This window comes from Danio rerio, chromosome 20, assembly GCF_049306965.1.
Source record: "Danio rerio strain Tuebingen ecotype United States chromosome 20, GRCz12tu, whole genome shotgun sequence".
NCBI lineage: Eukaryota > Metazoa > Chordata > Actinopteri > Cypriniformes > Danionidae > Danio > Danio rerio.
The window spans coordinates 35786922-35814887 of NC_133195.1; the positions used below are offsets into that span (position 1 = coordinate 35786922).

At 34.4% G+C, this 27966-nt stretch overlaps 1 protein-coding gene across 8 annotated transcripts in view; it reads right to left on the bottom strand.

Annotated features, from left to right (window-relative positions):
- The window catches only part of nbas (NBAS subunit of NRZ tethering complex), a 378367-nt gene that overhangs the window by 124363 nt on the left and 226038 nt on the right, over positions 1 to 27966 (bottom strand). For all 8 annotated transcript variants that reach the window (XR_012395546.1, XR_012395545.1, XR_012395547.1 and 5 more), the window contains 5 exons: positions 25970 to 26304; positions 16612 to 16821; positions 13151 to 13353; positions 4751 to 4840; positions 3377 to 3572 (listed from right to left, as the gene is read on the bottom strand). Coding sequence is in view for 4 of the 8 variants with exons in the window: in XM_073932555.1 (XP_073788656.1) it covers positions 3377 to 3572; positions 4751 to 4840; positions 13151 to 13353; positions 16612 to 16821; positions 25970 to 26304 (1034 nt within the window). In the remaining 4 variants the exon portion in view is untranslated. The remainder of the gene's footprint in view (positions 1 to 3376; positions 3573 to 4750; positions 4841 to 13150; positions 13354 to 16611; positions 16822 to 25969; positions 26305 to 27966) is intronic.

Here is a 27966-nt window from a genome sequence, read left to right on the forward strand (position 1 = left end):
AAGTTGGGACTGACATGATCGTCATACTGTAGCAGTATCAGCCAATGAAATTAGTCAGCAATAAGCTACTGTCTGATCTGGTTTACTTACAGCGATCCGATTGGCTGATGCTCTTATTGGGGCTTAAAAAGTTGAGAAATTCCCAACTTCTGCAGCGAACAACGCCACTGAAGCAGCACTGACGGATTAACAATGCAGTTCGGTGATGCCAGACATCAACCAATCAAAGTTGATGGGAAGGTTTGACGCTGACGCCCTGTGTAAATGGAGCAGGCGTTTGTGATTTTGGATACAGCCATAACCTTCTGATAGAAAAAAACACAACTTTAATTCAGACTGGTCTTCCAGAAAAAAAAAAAAAATTCACTTTGGCAGTATTTATACACAATTATAGGCTATTTTACAAAAAAAGATAGCATGTCTAGGGCAATGATTTCATAAAAAGTGACATTCAAAGCTTAATTCCTCAACAAATTTATTTGTTAAAGTCTAATATGAATAGTCAGAATCTAGAAGTTCCAGTGCTTTGTAAACTATTTAGGCAAATAAATGTTGATTGTTGAATATTTGTTCATATTGTATTTATACAGTGAAGAGTAAAAATGATTATTTCTATACTTGAATACTGTAAGATGCCCAAGAAAAGAATAGAGCACTGTTCATTTTGTTTGTATATCTATTGTATTTAAATATTCCTGTTATTTGTTTAGTCATCCAAATCAATCTAAAATCATGTAATCTTTCCAAATAGATCTATTCAAGTAATGTTTAAATTGTATTCATATTGTATTGTATATTGCAAAAAAACAAAACATCGCAATGCCATTTTTTTTTTCAATACCGTGCGGCTCAAACTCTTGTACACCTGAGGCTACCAGTTGATAAGCAGACTCTGCGGTTGATGATATAAACCAGCGGCTGCTGCTCAGCAGGCAGAGATGCGACGCCAGCGAGCCATGGCTTGATGCCCAGTGCTCAGGGCACACAGGCCCGGCTGAGCGCCCTCAATCAGGGTTTAGGCATGGCCCCCGTTCGAGGACGCTAGATCTCAGTGAAATAGAGCCAATCCCGTTTCTCTTCCCTCAATCTGTTCATTTTAATTACTCCTCCTCCTTCAGGGCACAACTTTTCATTACAACTTCCCTCAATTTTCTTCCTTTTTTCAGATCACAATAAAGACACGATTAATTCATTTCATTGAGGAAAACAAAGCTATTGTCAACATTGGAGACCCATCGTAGGGATACGGCCAACAATGGAGGTTACAATTAGGAGAGTTTTAAAGAGAAGTTATAATGTGTGAAATTAAAGGTTAGACTTCATCTTAAATGCTCCAAACCGTGATGTTGGAAATGACTCTTTCCAACCATAAGCTTGGTGTTTTTTACCACTGAACAACACTAAATAAGGGCTGATGGGAAATTGGAACAACTGACGGCAATATTTCGATTTGAAGCCCCGAAGACTGAAAGTTGCATTTAATTATTCTATTAAACAATCGGTGGAGTAATCCTCTTAAAATGAAACCAAACATCTGATAACGTCTGCTTATATAAATGTTCATTTGCATGATTAAAGTTTAGAGAAAGAATGGATTATGTGATTTGGCAGAAAATGGATTAACAGCGAGAATTTTTGTAATGCATGTTGAGTGTGAGATGAGGTGACTTTTCCTTTCACGTCAGAAAATTAAAGAACTACTGCAGAAGTAAACAGTAGATGAAAATACTCTTAAATCTTTCACAATCTTTCACAGGGAGGTATAATAATGAACAAAAATAAAAGTAATTAATCTTTGATGGTTTCAATTACCTGTATATCTATGCATATATCTGTATGACCGTGCATCTGTTCATTCTTCTATTCATCTCTTTCCCATCCATCCATCTGCTCAGACCTGTTCATTTATTCACCCATCCATAATCATACACTCTTCTGTTTATCCTTCCATCCACAATGGAGGTAAGTTAATGAAAAATGTCTTTGATTCTCTTCAAAATGTTCCATAATTCACCTGCCGTACAACACACATTTATCCATCCATCCGTTCATCCACACCAGATTTAGATGAATTTCCATGTTACACAAACAAACCCTTTTATTTGAAACACTGAAATTTATTTTACTACATTTATGAAAAGAATAATTAAAAATACAATCTGTTAAACAATTTTTAGTTGATTTTGTAATCACTTCTAAGTTGTTTAGAAAAATGTACAAACAAGCATCCACTATTTTAGGCAGAGATGATCTATTTCACTTCTGCAAAACCAAGTGCAGCCTGTAAATTCAGTAGGACAAATTATATATATACATTGGACATAATAGATAAACTATATATATATATATATATATATATATATATATATATATATATATATATATATATATATATATATATATATATATATATAGTTTATCTATAATGTCCATAAATCTTTCCACCCACCCATCTATGCAAGCATTCACCTGTTTGTCTTTGTAACCATTAATTGATGCATGATACAAAAGCATTAAAGAAAAAAAAAGTCTTAAATGCATTCCATAAATCTATATGTTCATAAAAATGCTCAATCAATCCATCCATAAATCCATTATTGAATGAATGAATGAATGAATCAATCAATCATCCAACAACCAATTAATTAATTCAAATTAAAAGTCATGGATTAATCAAATATCAATCAGTCAATAAATATTCATATATATATATATATATATATATATATATATATATATATATATATATATATATATATATATATATATATATATATATATATATAAATATAAAGCACAAACTCCCTCTAATATAGGTGGATGTGAATCCTAATTTATATAAATAATCTAATCCACTATATTTAACAGACCTTATTGACTTTTGCAAAACCAAAAGTTCATCCAGTATATATTCAGCAGGTCTTCCCCCTGAGGAAAAACACTGGCAGAATTTAGACAAAAGAGTTGCTAATATCTTCTATAAACTCAGTTCTTGAATTTTCTCAGCAGCTCTAATACATACTGACAGACACATCATATAATAGAAGAAGGACATGTTCGCATCCCCAAAGGAACATGAGGTGAGGCCAAGGAGCACGGCTAAGCAGGCAATCAGTGATCCCTGGCCCAAATAACATCTCACTCCTTCCCACACACATTACTACATGCGTGAGAATAGTCGAGCAATTCCTATAAGCACATGCTAACTCGCAAGGGGCTGCGCTGTAAAATGAGATTACATTCACAGTGCCTCACAGAGGAAATAAGCTAATACTGAGTCAGAGATGTGGGAATGTAATAATATTTATGTGTGAAGTGTAAATCGTGTTTTGTGCCAGTGTGGGTATATGCATATTTTACTGTTTTTTCTTCTCACCTTTCTGTTTGGCCAGCAGGCTTTCAGAATGGCTTGGCTCCTGAAGTACACCAGTAGGTGGATGTCTTGATCGCTGAGGTTGAATGAATGTTCTAGGATCTGCAAGACCTCAATTCGGGGTCGTACAGGTTTGGTGTCATCCCCACAAAAAGGTCGCAACCATTCCAGCATGTCCTCGGATGTCACTATATTCCCACTAAAAGAAATGCATGGAACACATTTTAATTTAATTTAATTAGTTTAAAATAAATAATTGTTTTTATTTGGAAAGGGTGCATTGAATCGACAATGAAAACATTTATCATGTTTTAGATTTATAATACAAATAAATGATGTTCTTTCAAAACTTTTTATTCCTCTAATAATCAAGAGAAAAATTCTATATGACCAAAAATGGGACACTGAAGACTGGAGTAATGAGTTATTTGCCATAACAGGAAAAGTATACACAACATAAATCATACTTTTAAAATATTAGCACAGAAAACATTTTTAAAAGGAATGTTTTTCGGTATCACCTTAATTTGATGGTCCATTCAGTACATTTTGTTGATATTAAGTTAAACTGAAACTATATTGCAACTCATTCTCATTAGAGCTTTAATAGACTGTAAGGTTGGGGTTAGGGTTGGTCTAAGCTGTCGTGTACTGTAGTTGCAAAGTTTTTTATAGTCGGTTGAATGTCTCCTGGTGGAGCAGTGTCAGCAGATGTTAAGCAAACAGTCTACTAATACTCAAATGAGAATGAGTTGGCATGTAGATGCTATGCAACTTATGCAAATGGTCAACGAAATGTGCAAATAGGACCATCAAGATAAAGTAATACTAGGAATGCATGATAAATCGGCAGCCATATTGTTATGAGCTGATAAATGCAATTTTTATTGTTATCGTTATAAATTTGATATCAAAATTAGTCCGATATCTTTAAGCCAATAGATTATGCAATTGTACAGAACTGCCTGCCTTGCACATGCGTGGACGGAACTTGTTCAGACTTGTCCAGTGCACTATGTTTGAATTAATGGTGACAATGATATTTTATATGCGATTACACATCAGATTTTAAATCCTCAAAAACATTTCTTATTTTAATTACTACTATAAAAGAAGTGCAATTACTTTTTGAACACTTTTTTATCTATAACTGGTTCTTCTTCAGACCAAGCTAAACAATTTCCTTTACCACCAGAAACATCCCTAAAATCTTTACCACTATATATAAATTAGCTTTTTTTACAATACTGCTAGAGTACTGTGTCCTCAGATGATGTTGCACTTTAAGTACCATCATATCCTTTTCTCTGAGGCAAAATGGACAGCAATGTGCTTCAATAATAAAAACGAGAACATAGCAACAAAGGACAAACGTACCCGCTTTGTACATTAGTGTGCACCACTGCAACTATTCCTTCCAGTACCTTCAAGGGGTCTGCATAATCTTTCAACACGTCCTTGTCGCCGCTGAAAACAAACACACACACATACACACACAGCTTGAGTTTTGATGCAATGTCTTGAGGCCTTTAAGTGGATTTATGGCTGCAAACTTTATGCATGTCGACTGAAGGAAGGGATTTTCTGTAGCTTCAGGGTTTCTCCATTCCCTTCTGGCCTTGTTTGTCTCCCTCCATTAAAGGTATATGTGTTTTGCTTTAATGGATGAGGCTGCACCATCTAATTATAGTTTCATTCCTACTGATGGAGAAATTGCTCTGTCATGTTGGTGTTGAATAATAACACTGTTCTAAATGAAGCAAATAAATAAATTCAATAAAGAAAATAATGTAACTACAAATGTTTGCTTAAAACAGTGACTTCTAGTAAAAGCTGCAAAATATAAACTCAAAATCAATCAGAATTCTAGTAATTTTATCCAATAATTCTGACTTATACTGTATATAATTTAGCATTTTCATTCTTGTCATTGTAATTAAAAAACCAACAAATATATACAAATATAAACCACGATTTAAGAGAAACAAAGCTGCAATTGAGTGAAAGAAAAAAAGTCTTGAGAGAAAAGGTATAATTCGAAATTAAACAACAAAATTCGGACCTTTCAGCCTGACAAAGAACTGGCAAATTCGTATCTCACAATTTCACATTCAATTTGTAATGTTTCTGCTTAATTTTGTGCAACAAGTTTGAAAATAATGGGGTATGAACTCAGAACAGAGCAAAATACAGTACAGATTTAGAGAAAACCCATGCTAGGCAAGAGAAAATAATTAAGTTTCAATTCTGTGAAGATTTCCGAGAAGAAATTCTGAGATCTATGAATAGTTCGGCCTTTTTCCATCTGTCAGATGTCTTATCCAAGATGTCAAGCCTTATTTGGCTATTCTTTTTCAATACTTGTGTTGTATGTTTGACCTCTTCGTCTCTCTTTGGTTAATAGATACAAGTCAATACCATATGAGTAGGCCCACACGGAATCTGCGCGCGCAGAATTCCGCAGATTTTCCGCAGATTTTCCGCAGAATTCCACAGATTTCCGCAGATTTTTAGCCCATCATTAATTGGGTTTTGATTATTGGGTTTTCATCATTAAATCAGTTTTTATTGAGTAATTTATTACTTTTTATTTCATATATTAAGGTTTTAGTTATTATACTCCGCTGGATACTCCCAAAATAATTCTGCAGAAATCTGCAGATTTTTACCAAAATTCTCCACAGAAATAGCAAAAAATGTCTGCAGATTCCGTCTGGCCCTACATATGAGCAATCTTTTGCTTACAGTAATTCGAAATTTAAGCAGCAAAATTTTGACCTTTCCCCTTAACAAAGAACTGGCAAATTGGTATCTCACATTTTAATTTTTACTCCGGAATGTTTCTGCTTAATTTGGTGCAAAATATTTGAAAATTGTGAGGTATGAACTCAGAACAGAGCAAAATAAAGTACAGACTTAGGGAAAATCCATATTAGGCAAGTCAAGATAATTACTTTTCTATTCTGTGAAGATTTCCAAGAAGAAATTCTGAGATGTATGAACAGTTTGGCCTTTTTTTTCCATCTATTATATGTCTTGTCCAAGATGTCAAGCCTTAGTTAGCATATCTTTTTCAATAATCTTGTTGTATGTTTGACCTTATCTGCTCTCTTTGGTTAATAGACATCACAAGTCAATACCATATGAGCAATGTTTTGGTGGGAATAATCATTTCTCCCCAAACACTCATGTATCAAATCACACTCACTCAGATGTGCTGTAGAAAACAATTCCCCTTGACTTTAATTAGCAGAATGCTAGTTGGGACACATTTTTCTGCTTTGCCCTTCTTGTAATCTACATAGTAGGCTGTTTTATTGCCACAGCATCATTAAAATGTTCATGTAGTGTTAAATTCAAAGAATTACTCTGACATTTCACCAGTTCCCTGGTCATATTTAAAAGGTTTGGTTTTAAATCTAACTAGAATTAATTCTTCTAAAACAACATCTAACATTTAAAGACATCTAAAACGTTTTATTATGATCACAATAATCATACAGAAGCTGCCAAAAGTGTCATTAGCTGTTTAATGTCACATTAAATAATCACATTATTTGTGCACTTGAACACATCTCAGGACACTGCTAGCCTCTCACGTTGCTCTGAGATGTTGATCCACTTCCTTCAGTATCTTACCCAATTTACTGAATGTAGTGGGTTTCTTACTACAAACATATCTGTCTCCAAGAATTTTTTTCAGAACTTTTCAAGTTTATATCAGGACTCTGGGCAGGCCATTTCATTATTTTAAAATGTCTGCTTCAAGAAACTGCTTATTCCAGTTTGTTATGTGGCTCATTGTCCTGTATGAACTTGCTGGCTAATTGGACAATGAACCAGGGTTAAAGCCACGGCACTAACCTGCCCTCTCAGATTACCATAATGGTAAAATAAATTTTAATAATGCAAATGTTATCTAGAAATAAACTGTCCCAATTCTATTGTTTTCTGAGAATGAATAATAAGCTAAAAAAAATGTATAGTTAAGGGCAGTTTGTTAGTCAATGCAAAGATTTTTCCCACACTAAAGGCATTCCATGTAAACAGAGGAGAAAAAAATAAATTATTTTGAGGAGGGAAGAACAGTTATAGTACTATTTTATGCATATAAAAATAAGAAGTGTAATAATATTTTATGCCGACCATATTTTTATCTGGGAGTTGGCTACAACATGCTTTTTTATGTGATCGGTATCTCATCAATACCCCTCATCAGTCGAGGGGTGGTACCAGCACTGCAATGCCCACAGGGACAGAACCACATGTTGCTAATAAAGCTTCTGATAAAACTTTTTTATTCACTCTACAATCCTGAACACTTTCAGTTCAGTCGTTCACAAGTTTGCAGTTGAAACGGTTAGTCTGGCCTTGATTCTTTCTGCTAATAAGAAGTTTGGTCACTGCAGGACTTTCAGTTCAAATTCTGTTAGTCTTCAAGACACTTTATGCTGAGGCAGATCTTTACACTGTTCAGCACTGAAGTCGCAAGCAAATCCAGCTACAGTGTACAGCGTTGAACCCATTGGCAATAGACATTCTATGCATGTTCCTGTCCTCTCATGCATTGGTTTTTCATGGATGACCAGCTTTTTTGGTGGCCTTAAATGTGTTATTTGGAATGCCCTTGCTATGGCTAAAAGGCTCATCCATTTGGTCTTCATCTGTATAACCTTCATCTTTTTCAAACATCTTAAAGTCAGTGAAAACTGAAAAGTTAGGATAACAATAATAACTGAGAGGAAATTGAAAGCCCTAAAAGTCTTCACTAATTAAATTTTGATCTGTTCTTTGTGAAATATCTCATTTAAGTGCTTAACAGTCTATCTATGTAACTTATAAAATATGCTTAAAACAGTTCATACAAAGTAAAGCTAAAATAACCAAACCAAAGCAGTTCTCTTTTTCCTGTTAGAAAAACTTTAAACAGGACCTTGAAATGTAGAAAATTGTAGGTCAATCTCTAATTTTGTTCCCCATTGTAGCTTAAATAAATACTGTTCTTTTGAACATTTCACTTCTTAGTATCTCTTCGGTTTTCATTTTAAGCATCATCAATATTATGATGACTTTAAAACATTGCTTTAAATTTTACAGCACCACTGAACACAACCACAGAACCACACAACCGCAAGTGCACACACACACGTCCTTCAGTAGAGGAACACTGTGATACCAGAGGATTATTTATACATAAATCCTAACCATAATCTTTTACTTCACAGATATAACTATCAATCACAAGCAGCTCGTTGGACCACAGATTTTACCTACTTTAAAAAAAGAGTTCCGTCTCCTTAAAAAACACAGGCTGCACGAAAACCAAATACAGCTGGCTGAAATAAACTTTCCAAAACAGTTTGACAATTCCCAGTGGCCAAATAATTTCATTGTTAATGATTCATTTGCCTACCTCTGCAAACCAGTAATTAGCAGCAGAAGACAGGAACACACTTTCGCTTTAAGCAATTACCTTGAATATGAATCACTCCAGCAGAGAGGAGGCTGTGTTTGAATAAAAGCAAACTGTAATCAATCTTAATTTTTCTGACCACCATTTTCTCTGATTCAGGAGACCTCCGCTAATCCTTGCTTGATTACGGCCTGAGCTGAAACGTCTGATCAACACAGCCTAACAAAGTAAGATGACTAATCAGGAGGTGCAGAAAGATTGTTCCCACTCTTTGATGGTCTTGGTTCTTTAAAAAAAAAAAAAAAAAAAAACAAATTTTGAGAAGTATTTGCTTGTAAAAGTCTATATAGTAAATATAACTTGTATAATCTCACCAATACATGTTTTTAAGTCACAAGACAATAAGAGAAAAAAGATTTACCAATTAATTTTATTTCAAAGCTGTGGGCATGTGGAGCTTTATTAATATTTGAAAAGGTTATCAAGGATAAACACTAGAAACCTGAGATGTTAAGTATGTTTCTACATACTTTTGAAGCTTATAAGACTCATGTATCCCTAGTCAAAGATTTCCCCCCTTACAAGAACGGATTAAGGATCTACTGTGAACTTTTTGGTAGCGTATGTTTAAAATTTAATTTCCAAAACTTGAATTGAATGTACATCTACTAACAAGCCAAATTATTAATAAAGTTAACCGCCTTCCAGAGCTTTTGGGATCTTATATGTTGTGTGCTTGGTCTGAAACCTTGAAATATATTTTCAAAACAACCCAACTTTTACAAAATACGGTTGAAAATCAGAAATTGATTGAGAAATCTATGCTGAAACCTCCCCACTCACTGAATTGATAGAATTCATTATAATAATCTATATATACTATACATCATAAGATTATACATAATTTAAGTAATCATTCACTGATATGCATTTTGAAATCAAAAGATAAGAGAAAAAAAAGATAAGATAAAATTCAAGGCGGTGGGCATGTGGAGCTTTATTAATAATCAAAAAGCCTATGAGAGATATGTAAACCTGAGATTTAACTACGCCTCTACACACTTTTAACACTCATAGTACTTGTGTATCCCTAATAAAAAATATTTATTTTATTTTTTAACCTCAAGTGGTTAAAGTGGCTAAATGGGAATCCTCAAAAAGTCAATACTTCAAACTTGATGAGCTGCATATCAAGTCAAATTATTAGTCACAGTAACCCGTCTTTGCAGACCTCTTTGTATCTTAAATTGCCAGTTTGGCCTAAAACCTTGAAAAAATAAGTTCACTACAGCTTGTCTCTTACGAGTTGTGGTGGAAAATCAGCGATGGGTTCAAATATCTACTCTGACACCAGTCTGCTCTCTGAATCACTGGTATTACTAAGGACAGCGTGTTATTAAGAACCAACCAGCAGGGAAGGTGCTGACCTCCTAAAAGCAGGAGATGAAGGGTAAGAAACAGAGAGAAAGTGAGCTGTAAAGGAGAGAGATGAGAGGCCAGGGCGAAGGCTAACGCTGTGTTTAACTCAATCAAGCAAAAACACATCCAGCCTGACACAGGTTAATAGAGGGATAGACCGTATAGACAGAGACAGAGAGAGGAGGAGAAAGCGTTTCAGGAAATGCGTGAGGATATTAAGAAATCCACACTGGCAAGCAAGGGTGTTAAAATTAATAGATTTTCAATGGACTGTGATGTAGACGTGTCGATTTACTATTGGTTCAGTAATAGATCTGAAAACAGCTCTGACTGTAAAGCCAATCACAGTCCTTTTTGTTAAGCGCGTGAATACAATGACTAATCATAGGCGTTCAAGAACTTGCTCGACAACACTCAAATATTTCAGTGGGATTACTTGAGTTTTCGTTTGATACATTTTAAAGACTTGCCCATACTTGAGTTTTGTTTGATACATTCAAAGTGTTTTCTATGAGTGGGTAAAATTAAAGGTACATATCCGACTGCTTGTATCAAAGGAAAAAATTGTAATCTTGTGCAACTTTATTATAGATAAGGAAAACGAGCGAAAACATAAAAACTAAAATTAAAAAACTTTAAAAAGATTTTGTTAACTGAAATAAAAATAAAAACGAGAGTTAAAAAAAAAAAAACTAGAACTAACTGAAACTGTATTGTGTACTTACAAAATTAACTAAAACTAACTAAAATTATGGCAAAAACGTCCTTCATTTTCTTCTTTTTAAATGGATTTATTACATAAGCCAACTGCATGCCTTTCAGTAGTAAATCTATTTGCTATGCCAGGTGTTTGATCCGTACAGCACTACGGAGCCAATTCTCCTCCAGTCAGTCCTCACTGTTGCTGATAATTTGTTAATTTAACACATTTGTGCCCAATAATGGGTTTTACTACTGTATTAGTGATTGCGAACAAATTGTTCTTTTTAACTGGATCTTCTAAGTGAACCGGTTGAACTGGTTCACCGAATCGAACTAAATCATTTGAAACGATTCTCGTCTCCAGTAAGCACTATTGTCCACAAACTACTTTATTGTTAACATGCCTGATGCACCTCTCTGACTAGAAATAAACCAATATATACGGAGTTATTCAGTTATTAGAAGAGTACACTGAGATGAGATTTGAGAAGCGGTGAACCAATAATAATGTGCATGCGTGATTCAGTAAACTGAACACAAACGATACATGACGGCCTACTGTGACTTAATCAACTATACTTGATCAACTGCAGCATGGCTAAACCGAAGGATTAAATGTAAGGATCGAATAAAAAAAAAACTTAAGTTCATTTCATAACAGAAAATCGTAATGGAATTTTAAAAAAGTGAATCATGCTTCAGTTGGTTTGTAAAATGTAATTGTAAGAAACTTTTCAGATCATAGTGATTTTTTAACTGACTGAATTTATGATTGTTGACTACATATATTTGGTTTGTTTAGTTCTAACATGAGAAGATTATCAAAAAAGATCATCACTACTGTGTATCTAACCTTATAAGCAGCCTTGCACACATACTGTATTGTACTTAGAGCTGCTATCTATTAGGCTGTTGTATTTGAATTTGAGGATGGGTAGATGACAATGGTTATGTGTCATGTGGACATGTTTCAAAGAATGTATCTTTGGTTGAGTTTTTATTGTACAATATTTATTCTGATGATTTTGAATCTTGCACCTAACAAATATTCTTATAAAAAATAAAAAATAAAACTAATAGAATTTAAAACTAAACAATTATAAAATATAAAAACTAATAAAACTGGTAAATCTACCTCTAAAAACTAATTAAAATGAACTGAATTTGAAAACAAAGTCAAAATCGAAATAAAAACTAAGACTAATGAAAAATCCTAAACCATTATAACCTTGATCTTGTGTTGTGAAGTAAAATATAAAATTGTGAAGGGAAACATCATCAATGCACTGTGATGCACCGAGATGTTGAAATTAACTAAATCGAGGACAATGATAATAGTAACCAAACTGAGCCATGAGATCAGAGTACAGTAGGTTCAATCCCCTACACCTAAAAAAAAATTATTCATTGGATTTGAAAAAAAAAAATAATAATAATAAATTAAGGCTCATCTGCTCATGTTCTGCAATTAAAAGTTATTTTAGCCTGGTATTTTAGAATTTAAAAAGAAATATTGTCTTTCTTTTGACGCTAAAAAGAAGCTTGTTTCTGCAGCTTTTACGTCTGTATTGGACGAGGGCGATGTTATTTATATGCATGCATCTTCTTAGAATTTGCATGCTTTAGACACTGTTTACCATGGTGCACTGAGATTTATAACAGATCTTAAATCCCTCACTCATCATTGTATGTTTTACACTGGGTTAGGATGATCTGCTTTGTCCACTCGCAGGCTCAAGCATTGGCACATCTTTGTTTATAAATCTATTCTAGGTTTACTCTACATATCTCCTAACTTACATTTGCAAAAAAAAAAAAAAAAAACTGCCTCTAACTATAGCCTTCTGTCTCAGGAAGTTTATTTATTGTCTGTATCAGTGGTGTATACTGAAATGGGAAAAAGGCTTTTAAATACGGCATGCAGCACTTTTTGCATGGAATATCCCCCAAACAAAGTTGCAGTTGAAAGAGTTGGTTTCACTAGATGTTTTTAAAAGGATTTTAAATGATTTGTAGTTTGAAACATTGGCCTGTAGATGTTCTTTTCCTGGAAAAATAAAGGTTGTAACAATAATAATAATAAATAAGAAAACTAGTTACAAACAATTTATTTAGGCTGAATTTAAACAAACAAATTTTGAACATTACTAAATTTAATTTGTTTGTTTAAACCTTTTGCAACCAGTTACCTTAAAAAAAAAAAGAAAAGTAAAACCAATGAGCAGAACAGCAGCTTGTCGTACCTGAGAGCACTTATGATTCGCTCCACTGCATCCTGGACCACACTCTTGGGGGACAGGTCGCTTGTCCCAACGGCGACTGAAAGCAGCTGCTCGATTCGTTCCAAGGGCTGTCCGTCAGTAGCCATTGTGACGGCCAGATGGTGAACTTTAGATTGCTCCGATCTGGACAGGTCATAAATGCGACTGTACTTCTGCAACAGTTCCTAAAAAATACATAAATACGAAGATATAATCACTATGTTCAGAAGACATCCCTCTCTTAATGTTTTTCAACCTCTGGCAGTAATCAGTGTAATATGTGCCGGGACCAAATTTTTAAGTACTGTACAGTGCCTGGCCAAGAAAAGTGATGCGCTGTAATATTTAGTTGGACTGCTGTTAGCTTTGATTATGGTGTGCATTCATCATGGTATTGTTTTGACAGCTTAATACGGTCACAAAATGTATTTCCATCAAGAGCTGCATTTATTTTTGGATGGGATCTTGTGTTGATAATGGGCAGAGTCACTATTTGACGATTTGAGAAGAACCACCCAGTAAAATCTACTCCAGGAAATCGCAAAACTTCAAGTCCATTGGTGGTTAATTCATCAGTGAAACTGAAATCTTCTTTTACAAATAACACCAGATGAATCTTGGGTTTATGATCTTGGCAAGGTTGTTTCGAAACAAAAAGCTACACTTTGTTTTTCTAGCAAAAAAAGATAAATGTTCTATTATCTTTTTTGTTTTTGCACTTCCATATCATTTGGTTTGCAGTTATTTGATAATTTATTTGGTTTAAAGATTGTATTATTATACATTTTTGCAGAAAATTTTTGCTTTTTAAAAAATATATAAACATAAAACTTACATGTTAACAATCAGACATTAAAAAAACAACAACAACCAACAGTCAAAAACATGCATTCCCCCAACCCACCACACACATAATTTGATAATATATTTATGGTGATGTATAAAGCTATTTAGTTGTCTTTTGTGTGCTAACAAAAAAAATAACAATGACTTTTGGTTGTGCAAAAATTTCTGAAACATACAAAAAATGCATGGATTTGGAACATTTTAACGGTGTGAAATCTAAGTTCCCCGAAGAGCACAGGAAATGAATGTGGGTTTCTGTAAAATGCCCTCATGACAAAATCCAATTACCTAATGAAATATTGTACAATTCATTCAGCCTACATGTTTTTTAATACATCCAAATGTGCATTAAAAATGAAAATATATATAAATGTTGATATTTCTATTTCATTGGTTTAAGAATACTCTCTTACACTGGTTGCTTTGATGCCTGGACCGCTTATTTAAACTGCAGTTTGGAGACTGTGCTCATCCCTATGGGAGCATGTTGTATGACATGCTGAAGGTGTGGTGGTAATGAGGTGCAGCATTATCTGCTCGATAAGTGTGAGCTGTAAAAATGAATCCATACATTTCCATATACAAATGGTTGGATGTGTACATTTAAGTCAACACTGGTTGGCATGGACTGCCTAATACTATCCTGCAAACAGGACACCAGCAACAAACCTGCCAATCCATCACAGCCACTGTCTTACAGGACAGAAAGTGAGAAACTAAGAAACAAACATGGAAACTTACGAGGGATGTCAGCAATTAATTAATGGCTGATTATCCTTTAAATCGATGCATCTTATCTATGGATGATTATGCATGATGTTAATCTAATGTCATTAACACACATTGTTTTAAGCTGCCTGTGGAATAAAGGGATAGTTCACCCAAAACAAAATAAAAATTCTGGCAACATATACTCTTCCTCCACTTATTCCAAACCTGTTTTGAGTTTTTTCTTCTGTTGAACACAAAGGAAGATATCCACTACCTGACAAAAGTCTTGTCCTCGATCCCAATTGTAAGAGCAACGAATAATAACTTGACTTCTAGTTGATCATTCGGAAAAGTGGCAGAAGGTAAAGTGATTTTTCAGATGAATCATTTGTTGAACTGCATCCCCATAATGTACTTAAGACATGAAGTGGGCTAATAACCCTGTAACTAGTGACTTCATGGACATTCAACAGTAAATGTCAGATTCTCTCGAATTTCCTAAAGTTTCCAACTGTATATATTTACATTAACAAATTTTTTTGCTCATATAGACACACACATGCACTGGCTGGCAGTGTGTACGTCTCAGAAGGCACGATTTACAAGCCGCTTTCCCACTATCAGGCCAAACAGTTCAAAGAACAGGTACAGTTCCAGTTGTATTTCCTGCTACAGTCTCTCAGTCCGGAGTTCTATGCAAAGTTAAACAACCATGCTGAGGTGTGCTGGTAAAGTGCGTGTGAGAGTTTTATCGCTACTTAGTTGTCTGTCTACCAGTTTCTCAATATCGCTTTATTTTTTTTTTTTTTGCATTTTTTACCAAAGTAAATATCCAAAGAAAAAAAGAGGTCTTAAGATCAGACATATCAAATCATCATCCATGTCACCATTTATATTTCTCTTGCAACAACTACTGCATTTGTATTAACATATTCCAGAGAGCTCTGTTAAAAGCATCATAGTAGAAAATGAAACTATATCCATGCTTACTGAGCCAGAATAGAATGGTTAAGCAAAGAGAACCATTCGACCCTATAGTGGAAATGTGGCTTTAGTCATTACATTTAATCATTAAAGGCTTCTATTAAATTATCAATCATTGATTCTTCCAGTCCTGCTAGCCTTTATTTACAGTACATAAATAAAGAAAGAAAATAAAGAAACACTTTCCTTATGGTTACGATTCTTGCTTTCTTGAGGTGTCATTTACTTATTTGATTTACTGTCATGCCACTGAAGTAAACAGATCTTGCAATAATAAGGTTAGCACCTAATTGGTTATGTCAAATGATGATCTACCATGGAAAAATTGTCAAAATTGACATTCCTAGTGCTTGAAAATTTTTTAAGGCTTTGTTTATGGGTCGAATCCGTGTCACAAGATTTATTTCTTTGGTAACACTTTACTTTAAGTCACAATTTACACTACTAATAAACCACTACATCTAAAGACCATTTTAAGGAATGCAAACAATAACAATGGTCCTGACGTATTTCCTGTTTTACATTTTAAATTTCCATAGCTTCTGAGAGTCCAAAAAGTTTCACATATTGATAAATAATGTTACAATAACATCAAGTTTTGATTGAATGGCCTCTTGTTACAGATATGAAATAGTTTGACAACAAGCAGAAAAAGTCACCACATCGAAATGGTCTATATGCTCAATAAACTACTAATTAGTTGCTTATTAATAGTTAGTAAGGTAGTAGTAAAGTCAAGGTTTTAAGAAGAATTAGATCATACTTAAAAGCTACTAATAAACAGTAAATATTTTAATTATATGCTACTAATAAGCCAGTAGTTATTAGCAGAAATTGTGACTTAAAATAAAACGTTTACCATTTTTTACTTTGTGTGAGTGTATGCGCATGTTTAAGATTACCTCTTGGCTTGTCTTGAGTGACAGCAGGAAGGAGTGGCTCAGAGTTTCCAGATGAGTTAGAGACTGCTGAACATGAGTGAGGGCGGTGTCAAAGTTGAAGGCGGAGTTTTCACTTCTGTCATCGTTACCCTTTTTCTTAGTCTTATCGCTGATGCTCTTTAGAGCTTTCTGTGCACGTTTAGTGATCTCCAACCTGGTCCCTACAGAGAGCTAGACATACAGAAAACACACAAAGGAGAAGAGAAAGAATAATAAATGGTAGTTTTATTTTGCTTTTTTAATAACAGATGTATTTATTCTATTGAAAAAGAGCCCGTCAAACTAAAGCAGTTTTACTTGTTTATATACTTAATTAATAATTTAATATTACATTGATAGACAATACATGTATAGCTACAGTACTTCCCACAGGTTTGAATATACTTGTGGTGGTAGCCAGATTGAAACAAATCTTTACCCACGGCACAAGGTTACCTACAAGCAAAAAAAAAAAAAAAAAGATTTTTAAAACTTTTTATTTATTATACAATGTTTCTTTTCAATGGATTGAAGTTTTTTTTTTAAAGACTGTTGAAATAAAAAAAAGAAATCCATCTACTTGTTTTACTTTTATTCTATTAAGAGGCCATGTGCATCCACTGACAGGTAAAATCTGCTGCAGACACTTTGTACAGAATTGCCAAAGCATCTTAAATAAGCATAAAAATATTTAATATATCAACATAATCAAATGAAATATATATATATATATATATATATATATATATATATATATATATATATATATATATACACACACACACACACACACACACACACACACACACACACACACACACACACACACACACACACACACACACACACACACACACACACATATTTATATATATATACACAGTACAGCAAATGAAAAATAATGGACAAAGGAAATCTAAAAAGTATAATTACAAGAATAAAAAAGTAGATTATTTAAATGAGGCAAATGAGTTAATTAATCATTTCTAACAATGTACATATATTTTGCAGCCAGTTTAGATGTAATTTTATTCTCTCTGAGTAAATAGAAAAGTTTATCGGAGTCGCTTAGATGAAATAATTAATTATATAATGTTTCTCTCGCTCTTGCGGCTGTGCACGTGCTGTCAGCTGCAAAAGTAAATCTGGCTTAATATAAAAATGATGACAGCTTAAAGCGAAACCAAAAACCAAATCCCAGAAAATTTAGAAGATTTAAAAACCCCAGATGGCCTCAATTTTAAGTCCCAAAAAGATGCGTCTCTGTGGGCCTGTGCAGAGCATCTGATTGTGCTGACAGTTCTTGCGCAAACACAACAAAAAGTAGGAAACGTGTAGGGCAAGAGAGGATTTTGCAGAAGTTAATCGATCGTGGATGTTTGCCTATTGGATGGATAAAAAAAGTGTAAAATGATGATAATAGTAAAAAAATAAATGTCACCAAATATACTTGGGCAGAAGTAAAATCAATGTGGGGGAAGCACTAAGCCACATCTATTAAAAATATTTGAAACAAATTCTCTTACATTTAAAAATGCATTTATTAGATTATTAATGCTGCAAAAAAGGTTCTGTAAAATTTTATGACGTTCTTAATTTTTTTAAAAAAAATGAACGGTACGGTGGCTCAGTAGTTAGCCTAACATTTCTGTGTGGAGTTTGCAAGTTCTCTCTTTGTTCGCGTTGGTTTCCTCCGGGTGTTCCGGTTTACCCCACAGTCCAAAGACATGCACTATAGGTGAATTGGATTAAGTGGCCATAGTTTATGAGTGTGTGTGTGTGTGTGTTAATGAGTGTGTATGGGTGTTTCCCAATACTGGGTTGTGGCTGAAAAATGCATCAGCTGCATAAAACATATGCTGGAATAGTTGGTGTATCATTCTACTAAGTAAAATGAATGAATGAATGAAATTTAAATATATATATATATATATATATATATATATATATTTATTTATTTATTTTTTTTTTTAATTAAACAATGTACAGTATTAGTTAACTAAACTGAACTTACAGGGGATATAACAAACATTATGGGGGATTAAACAAACATTATGAACCATTTAAATTCTGCTTATTATATTTGTTAAAACTACATTACATATGTCTTTCAGATTTTAAATATGCCATTTTCAGACACACAATCATTTTAAGAAAAGTTAAGAAAGCAACAGTTGATGCAGTACAGCTGACTTTCAACCACATCAAATAAAAGCAATTACACACTAGGGTTTGATTGTAATTTTGCACACCCTTGTTTTATATTCAATTCAGAAAAAAGTTTTTTAAACAGACCACTACTCATGGAGAGTAAGATCAGATGTAAAAGCAGTTTGTTCAGTGTTCTGTAAAATGAAAAAAAAAAAAAAAAACACTGAACAAAATGAAATACAAAATGGCTCTGAAAAAATTAAAAACATGACCCCATGAAGTGGAAGTCACCCAGAACAGGCCCACATCCTAAAATGCGCATAAGCTTTTCTTTTCCACTTGAATGAATGTTCAGCAATAGGCTGTTATTCTCCAGCACATCTACTATTATAATCTCCAACAGTAATGATGGTGCATAATTCAGTTTCATCCCATTTCTCATCTCCATTCCTCTCAGCGAGAACTTGCAGGAATTCATCTTATGTTGTTTACCTCTGACTCGCCACACCCACGCCTGCCTGCCATTGCACACACACACACATGCACACATCATATTTACTCCGCTTTGCACATAATCTACAGCAGAGTCCTCGCAAATGTCATCAGTGCTCCTCTCTGTGGTTCACACCAAATCAATGGTGCCCTAACCTTAATTAATCCCTCCAGGATTTTGTGATAGTACCATCAAAGAAATCAAGCAAAATTAAAAGAAGCTTGGGATTTTAGTTTAGTGTTGCAGATTTGCTGCAGATTTTGTGCAGCCTTCAATTTGCGGTATTGCAAAGTTACCATCAAAGCCCCATTAAAGGGCTTTAAGTAGTGAAAAATAGTTGCTTCAACTATGCTCTTATCACTCCCAGTTACTGAACCATTGCAAACCCGCTCTAGGGTTCAGTTCTAGATTACTCAGAGAGCTGGATTAGATTTTTGATGATTTGACATGTTCCAGGATACATTCATTATTAAAACTCAACTGTTGTCATAGCAGCAGGTCTGCAAACTCAAACCTGCTCAGGAGCAGGCTTATTCGTATAAACACTTACTCGCTCATTTACTCACTCACTCACTATCCTTTGGCTTAGACCAAGCAGCAACATCCTGCTCTCCCTCGTGAAGCTGATACAGAAGTAACTGAAACTGCAATTCATCAAAATTTAGTTAGACCTTCATGACAACTGTGAGAAGGGAAAATTATTTTATTACTCATCTGTTTAGTTTTTATTAAGTTATATTAAGTCTGCATAATTAATGGCGTGGCCACTTGAGTGACAGCTAGGTGTCGCTGGTCACAGTCACTTCACCTCAACTGATTCTGGCTGATTAGCTGCTGAACTCTGCATATACATCATTTTTTTTGTTTTAAGTGGCTTTACTTGGTCAATTCTGCCTTTTGGAATTATTTCCTACAATTATCAGATAATATGGCACGCTGTGTGCACTTAATTGTGCTCACAAACCATTCACGTGGCCTCCATTTACCAAGTGAGTGAAATCATATACTCTACAAATGTATTTTTTCATTTAAATAGTTTATGTATGTATTACAATGTATTTCAACAGTGTTTTATAAAAGACTAAAAACTTTATTGATATAGTATATAACTAAGCACATGTGGTCAGAACAAAAACAAGCCGCAGGTAATGAAGTATAAAGCGTTTCTATCAAAGAAAAGCATGTCTAAGCAAATGCTAGCAGGCATCTTTTGCTCTGCTCACGCTCTGCCTTTTGCCCTTTTTTGGTATCCTCGGTCGACGCAACAAAACAGACAAAATAAGTGATCTATAGGCCTATAGGCTATTGACCTTATTCTCCGCAGACGAGCGGGCGCTGCCATTTGAATCTTTTTGGCACGAGACTTCCGGTCTCATTCACTTTCATTCATTTTTAGACATTAAAAACTGCTCGTTTCGCTGTTTGATGTTGCAAACTGATATTTCCTTGTTATATTATTCAACTTGGTCTGTATAGTCATGCAAACATTTGTTTGTAGAGCAAGTAGTTTGACCGTTTTTTGCCGTTTATTATTCCTTGTCATTTCTCCCATAGGCGACTGAAGCGGAAGTTCTAAGACAATCGTGAAAACAGGCGCACTTCTGCATTTTAGAATAAGGTCAATAGGCCGTACTCAAACTAGGTACAGGTGCCTCAAACCGGGCCAAAGCACGCTTGTCCCCCCTCCCATCTCCCCCGACGGCCCGCACTCACACCATATCAGGCCTCGGCACGCTTACATCATCGCTGCTGCGCTGTTCAGTGAGAAGCTCTCTCTCACTCAGCAGCACAGTGGAGATTTCTCTAGTTATATCGTTTCAGTCGTTTGCTATGCAGTGACATGCAGTCAAATATTTCGCCAAACAGCCCTTAGGGATGCGGTGACACACAGTCAGATATTTCGCCGAACAGATCCGCCACTTTTGGAGCACATAAACAATCATAAAGCTCTCGTGCTGCAGGAATGAGGAGGTCTGCTGAAGCCGCGCAGCTGTCGTCCTTTGAGGAGTTCTCGTCTTTAATAAACTACGGCAGTTTGCGTTCACTGAACAGTAAGAATGATTAATAAATCAATATGAAACAACCCCTTAAAAGTCACGTCTCGCTTTCAGTTTTGGGCTTTGGCGCGTTTCGCACTCATACACACGCGTACCGCACCAAAGCCCAAGTTAACCACACTCAGGCACACCTCTTCCAAGCGGGCCAGGGCCGGTCAAGTGAACCGTGCTTGAGCCCGATTCAGCGCACTCACACTTCTCAAACGATCTGGGAAACGGGCCTGGGCACGGTACGGATGGCATAGTGTGAGTAGGCCCTATGGCTTAGACCCTGATTTATCAGAGGTTGCAACAGTGGAATAAATCGCCAATTTCTCTGGCATATGTTTTATGTGGCGGATGTTCTTCCAGTTGAAAAGTTAAAAAAAAAAAAAAAAAAAAAAAAAAACCTAGTAAACTATTATTATTTTAATTTTTTTACTCGTTCTGTATCTACAATTAAAGATAAAAACAACAATCCCAGGGTTGTACCTTTTCAAAGGGTTTAAAGATTTTTTTTTTTTTTTTTAATTTTAGTGACTAATATGTACACTTTAGCTATACAGTCTTAAAATGCAAAAATGCACTTTTCAGAATCAAACACGTACATTACAAAAGCTAACACCCCAGCTTTGGCACAATTTCTGAAAGTGTATGGTAATATTGCCAATATACTCTCCAGGTTATTTTTTATTGTATTGTAATGAATCATTTTATAATTTGCTAGAGCTATGTACATTTAAAATTGGCAGCTAATATGCAGGTGATCTAATGCAGCACAAGAGATGCAGATCACTTCTTAAATCTCAAAATGCTGTTTTTATGCTGCTGTTTTGCCGCCCACCAATTACTGCATTGATGATCATGATTTTGAGAATTAATGCCTTAAACACAAACACAAGCACACGCATTAATCTCAGATCAAAACTAGTCAGAAGACCTACATTAGCCAGAGATTAGCTATCACGAATAAAAGATCTCTGCCAAATTATCATCATCAGATCATAAGCGAATGAATAAAGACTGGAAACCTTCTGCAAGAGCACATGAACTATCTCTCCCTCTCTTTCTCTGTCCAGTTTCAGTTAAACATTTTAATCTAGACAAAAAAAAAAAAAAAAAAATACAAAGGTTTTTACAATACCAAACCAATTACCAATTTTCACAGACTACTTACATTAAATGCACATAAACAGAATGTATAGCTCCAAGTCTTCCAATCATCTATCTTTAGTAGTGTGACATTAAAGGGCTTAGTTTTATTATGAAAGTTCTGTAGTTTAATTGTGGTGGGCAAAGAGCAATGCAATGCAGAACAAATACATCACATTTAATAAACATATTTCTCCTAATGATAATGATTTTGCTAATGCTAAAGATTTTTCAACTAAGTTTTGTTTATCGTCATCATTCAGAGTCTCTCTTATATCAAATATGATACATGTGGCTTTATAGATTAAGCTGTAAACACTTAAATTCCTCTCTTTGTTGTTCTTAGTGCTTTCCTTCACAAAAAATGTCAAAGCCCAAAGATTATTGGATAAAAAGAACACAATTTAAACTAAACTGTTGTCTGTGTCTATTTTACAGCAAAAAAAAAAAAAAAAAAAAAAAAAGGAAATGCTGCAAATAATGCCACAATTTTTCTGAATTTTAATAATTTTAGGCCACAAAAACCAGAGGAATGTTCCAGGATATTCTGTAGGAGTTGTTTGCATCCAGGAGTTGGTGTGTGTTTATCTGAATGTGTGTTCATAACTTGCTTTCGACAAACTCTAATCACTACAACATTATATCAACATAACAATCATTACAACAACATCATTGGAACGCCCCAGGGGCCAGCGAGCATTAGCGATTAGCCTTTTGATTACAGAGGCTCATTTAGGATGTTAGCCACAGGGTTGTGTGTCTACATGGCTGTTTTTTGTTGTTGTTGTTGTTGTTGTTTGTATAGCTAGTTTATTGTGTGCATGTGTGTTTGACTTGCAGATAGAATAAACAGAACATTAAGCCATCCGTAAGAGACTGGGAGAGATGAGGTGTTAAAACAACACAGCCCTTACATAAAAACAAAATACGGTGAGAGTATCTTATTAACATTGAGTGTTATAGTGAACCTTATGTTTTAAAAATTGAAAAATAAAAGAATTAAAAATACTTTGAGAAAATAAATGTATTTAATCTAGTTTCAAATTAACAAAAATACATATATACTCTAGTAGCCAGGGTGTTAAGCTTTTTCTTCCTGAGCACAGGCTAAGTCAAAGTGATGCAAATGCTAAAGGCAGGGTCCCAAGGACTGTGCCTTTGTTTTTGGTTGATTTTTCAAGCTGGTCAGGGCAGGAGAAACCCCAAGATCTATTTATTTAACTAAAACTAGTCATGCCCGCTTTTCTATGTCTCTACCTACAAACTGCACTTCCTACAAACATATTATAGACAGGACAACTGTCTCAATTCAGACTTGTTTCAGACTTGTTAAACTTGCAGACTACTCTTGTCATTGTAAGAGACTCCTGTAGGCTCTTGCTGACTCGTGGACTTCTTAAAGACAACTAGTAATGCCAGTTTTCTAGGTTTCTACCTACAAACTCTGCCCCTGACTAAAAACATCATAATCAGAATCAGTTTTATTTCCAAGTGTGCTTCACACACACAAGCAATTTGTTTTGGCTACAGAAGCTTTCAGTGTACATAAGTGACAAGTGACAACACAAAACAAATATGAAAAAAAGAGGATAAACATTAAATAGAGATGCAGTTGGTCAAAAAGATCTGAACATATTATGAAACATATTATAAACTCTTATTGTCTTATTGTACTTGTTTGTGTATTTTTGTTAAAATGCCAAATAAAAAAAATAATAAAAAAACATAGGAGTTGTGTAAATTGGTACAGGCTTTTAAACTGCTATGTTTCAAAAACTTTTTAAACATATATATTCAGTTAAAATACTCAATGTGCTTTTAACCAAAGTCACTTCAAGGCAAGTAATTTCACTTGACGGCTATCTTTGAAACGCCTCTAAGGCAGTAAGCTCGGACATTCTGTCTGAATAGGGAAACATCAAATTCTTCAAAATTGCTTTACCAGTTTACGATTGAATTTCATATTAGGAAGCACCAATAAAATTTAACAACAGCTGTCTCTTTAGTTTTATTTCTAAACATCCAAATCACACAAAATCTGCAGAAACTTGCGTCGGTCCACGTCTGGTTTCTTTACATAGTAGACTGATAATTGATTGATAAAGTATAGCACACACATTAAATATAAAAAAATGCTTTTCAAGTATAAATTGACATTAAAACTCTTAATTTGTTAGGTTTAAAATATTAGCTAGAATAAATGATAAAAGATTAATATTTATCATTTTAAATGCATGTTACAATGACATCTTAAAATAAAAGCAGTGTGCAAATGCTCATCTGTACCATTAAATATTTTAATCCCATAATAGAGTACTAAATTGGTGTTTAAAACTGATCCTAAAACTGAAAATCATTTACTTTACTTGTTTCAAACCTGTTTGAGTTTCTTTCGCCAGATATTTTGAAGAAACTCAGAAACATGTATCCATTGACTTCCATAGTATTTATTTTTCCTACAATGAAAGTCAATGGTTACAGTTTTCAGCTTTCTTTAAAATATCTTCTTTTGTGTTTTCTTTAAATGTTTGAAACCACTTGTGAGTAAATATTAAGTAAATATTTAAATTACTTTTAAATATAATATTAAACTCTTAATATAATATAACTCTTAAAGTAAGCAAATTACAAATAAATATAGATTTAAACTATTTTTTTTCTAATTCATAATAAAAATAGCTCTAAAATTAAAATCGTCATCTCGGAATTATTAGGTTTTATCTGCATACTGAATGATTTTGAGATAATAAGCTTTAAAGTTTTTGCATTCTATAGCGAACAGTATGAGTGTAACTTTTTTTTTTTTTAAATATATAAGTCTTAAAATATATACAACTTTTAAAATAACAACGTAATTGAGTTGTCATTTAATAAGAATATGTGAATAACTCAATTCAGACAAAAATGTCAGATAGTGCCTTATGATTTTAAGTTGACAAAATATTTAATTATTTAAACAAATGAAGTAGGCCTAAAATACTAAAAAAGTAGAATTTCAGTTCAACATAATAATAGTTGAGCTCCCAAATGGGCAGAACATTTATTCATTCATTCATTCATTTTCTTTTCGGCTTAGTCCCTTTATTAATCTGGGGTTGCCACACCGGAATAAAACGTTAACTTATCCAGCATATGTTTTTACGCAGCAGATGCTCCTCCAGCTGCAACCCATCTCTGGGAAACATCCACACACACTCATTCACACTCATACACTATGGACAATTTAGCCTACCCAATTCACCTGTACCACATATCTTTGGATTGTGGGGGGGGGGAAACCGGAGCACCTGGAGGACACCCACGCGAACACACAGAGCATGCAAACTCCACACAGAAACGCCAACTGACCCAGCCGAGGCTTGAACCAGTGACCTTCTTGCTGTGAGGCGACAGCACTACCTACAGCGCCACCGCTTCGCGGGGCAGAACAAGTAAATATTGTTAAATATGTTGATTGTTTTGTGAGGATTTTGAAAACAGAACACTGCAAACCCTAGTTTCGACTCACCTTATTGGCTGCTTCAGGTGAAAAGGTGATGGCATCCAAAAAATTGACAAAATCCACAGGCAGCAGTCGGTCAAAATATTTGGCACAGGTGTCGTAGGCATGAAGGAAGTCTTGGTCGGTCTGTGGGGCTTTTTTCAGCACATGCTGATCTCCTTCCCAGAACAGTTTATGAAGCCAGGTGGAATGAACAGCGCTGGAGGTTAGAGCTTCACCTCCCTTCTGGGGGATTCGAGAGGCCAGTTTGGAGATGGACAGGACGTTCTGGCTGGTCAGTATCGGCTCCAGAGCTTTCAAAGGATCTGAATTTTCCTCTGTCATCTTCTTATAGTCCAGACCTAGGATGAAAGTGACATTATGTTTCAAGCATCATACAGAGTGCACAATGGAGCTAGTTGTCACTTTTTACTAATAAATATTTTCCTAGCTTCCCCCCTTTCTTCTTCTTAGTTTTATAATTATTATATAAACACAATCTATGATACAGTTTAATGAATATGTTTTCTAAATATTTCTCTGTATACTAGATTCTTGAGCGTAATTATTCAAAACAAAATGCAGTAATACCTTGACATGGCGACGATGATGCTTGTCAAAATTGAAATGTCAAAAAAGATGAGGATTTTTCTGATGATGCATTGATAACTTTCTACCTTTATGGGCTCCATTTAAGTTATTTCTTTTGCAAAAAAATTTATACTATCAGGGCTGAATTCAGAAAATATTGTGGGCCCTGGGGCTATAGCAAACCCAAGGGCCCCATTTATTTTATTGCCTCACAAAAGTAACTGTTTTGCTACTATTATTACTATTAATTTAATTTACTAATTACATTTGATCTAAATGTTCACTATTTAATTTATAATTGATTATAATAAATGTTTTCTATTTTATTAAAGTAGGGATACAAGCATACAAAATTATTCACATAAATTTCGAATTGTAAACAGGCTGCAACAAATAATTAAAAAAATTAAAAAATAATAAAAAAAAAACATTAGTACTTCCTAAATGAGTGCTTCACAATAAATATTTTAAACAGGGCTATCTTTAACAACTTCACTTTAAAGTTTAGCCAAGCAGAAATCCCTAAAATATATTTAATGCTTCCAATTTCCCGTTACATCTTGAGTCAATCAATTACAGAAGGTCGTTCAGATATATTGTCTGATAAAATCCAGCACCAATATTTCATTGCTCCAGATTATTACTGTTGTTTTTATAAAAAGGGAAATTCATTAATTTAGAAGTTTGCTTTCTAACTGGTTCAGTAACCATTTATTTTCTTGCGACAGGTACTCCACAACAATGGACCTTTTGATAACTGGTATTTGATTTGAGGGCAAGATTGTGCGGGCGTGCAGCCAAGACAGCGGTTCAGTTATGAGTCCATACAGCATGATTCCGTCTATGCTGACTTCTCTTACTGCAGGTTAAGAACAGAAACTGTTTAAACGAGACATATGGTCACTCTTACTGTGTTCTAAAACAGGGCTACTCGAAATTTAAACTGGGTTACAGCCATTCCGGGCCATAGTATAGCGGTGTCACTGTTTTGGAACACAAGCGAGCCAAAAGGATTGCTTCACATAATTGGCATGTAAAAGCATTACAGGCGATTCCAAGCCTCATAGCACATATGAGTTCTTTAGCCAATCAAGGGCCCCCTCCTTTTGTGGGCCCTGGGGCTGCAGCCCCACCTAGCACTGTTAATCCAGCCCTGTATGCTATTATATTATACTATTATACTCAAATAACTACTGAATAGTTACATTACATAAATGTAATAAAATCAATTATTATTAATATTATTATTAATATTATTACTACACTGTAAAGAAATGCAGGTTTCTACACAAAACATTTAGTTTGTCCCAACACAAATCGATTAAGTCAATTAACAAGTTTAAGTGGATTGTACATAAAATAATTAAGTTGTCAGTTAAGTTAAAAAAGGGTATACGCAAAAGGACTTTTAATTTGTCAGTAACATGGGTCAA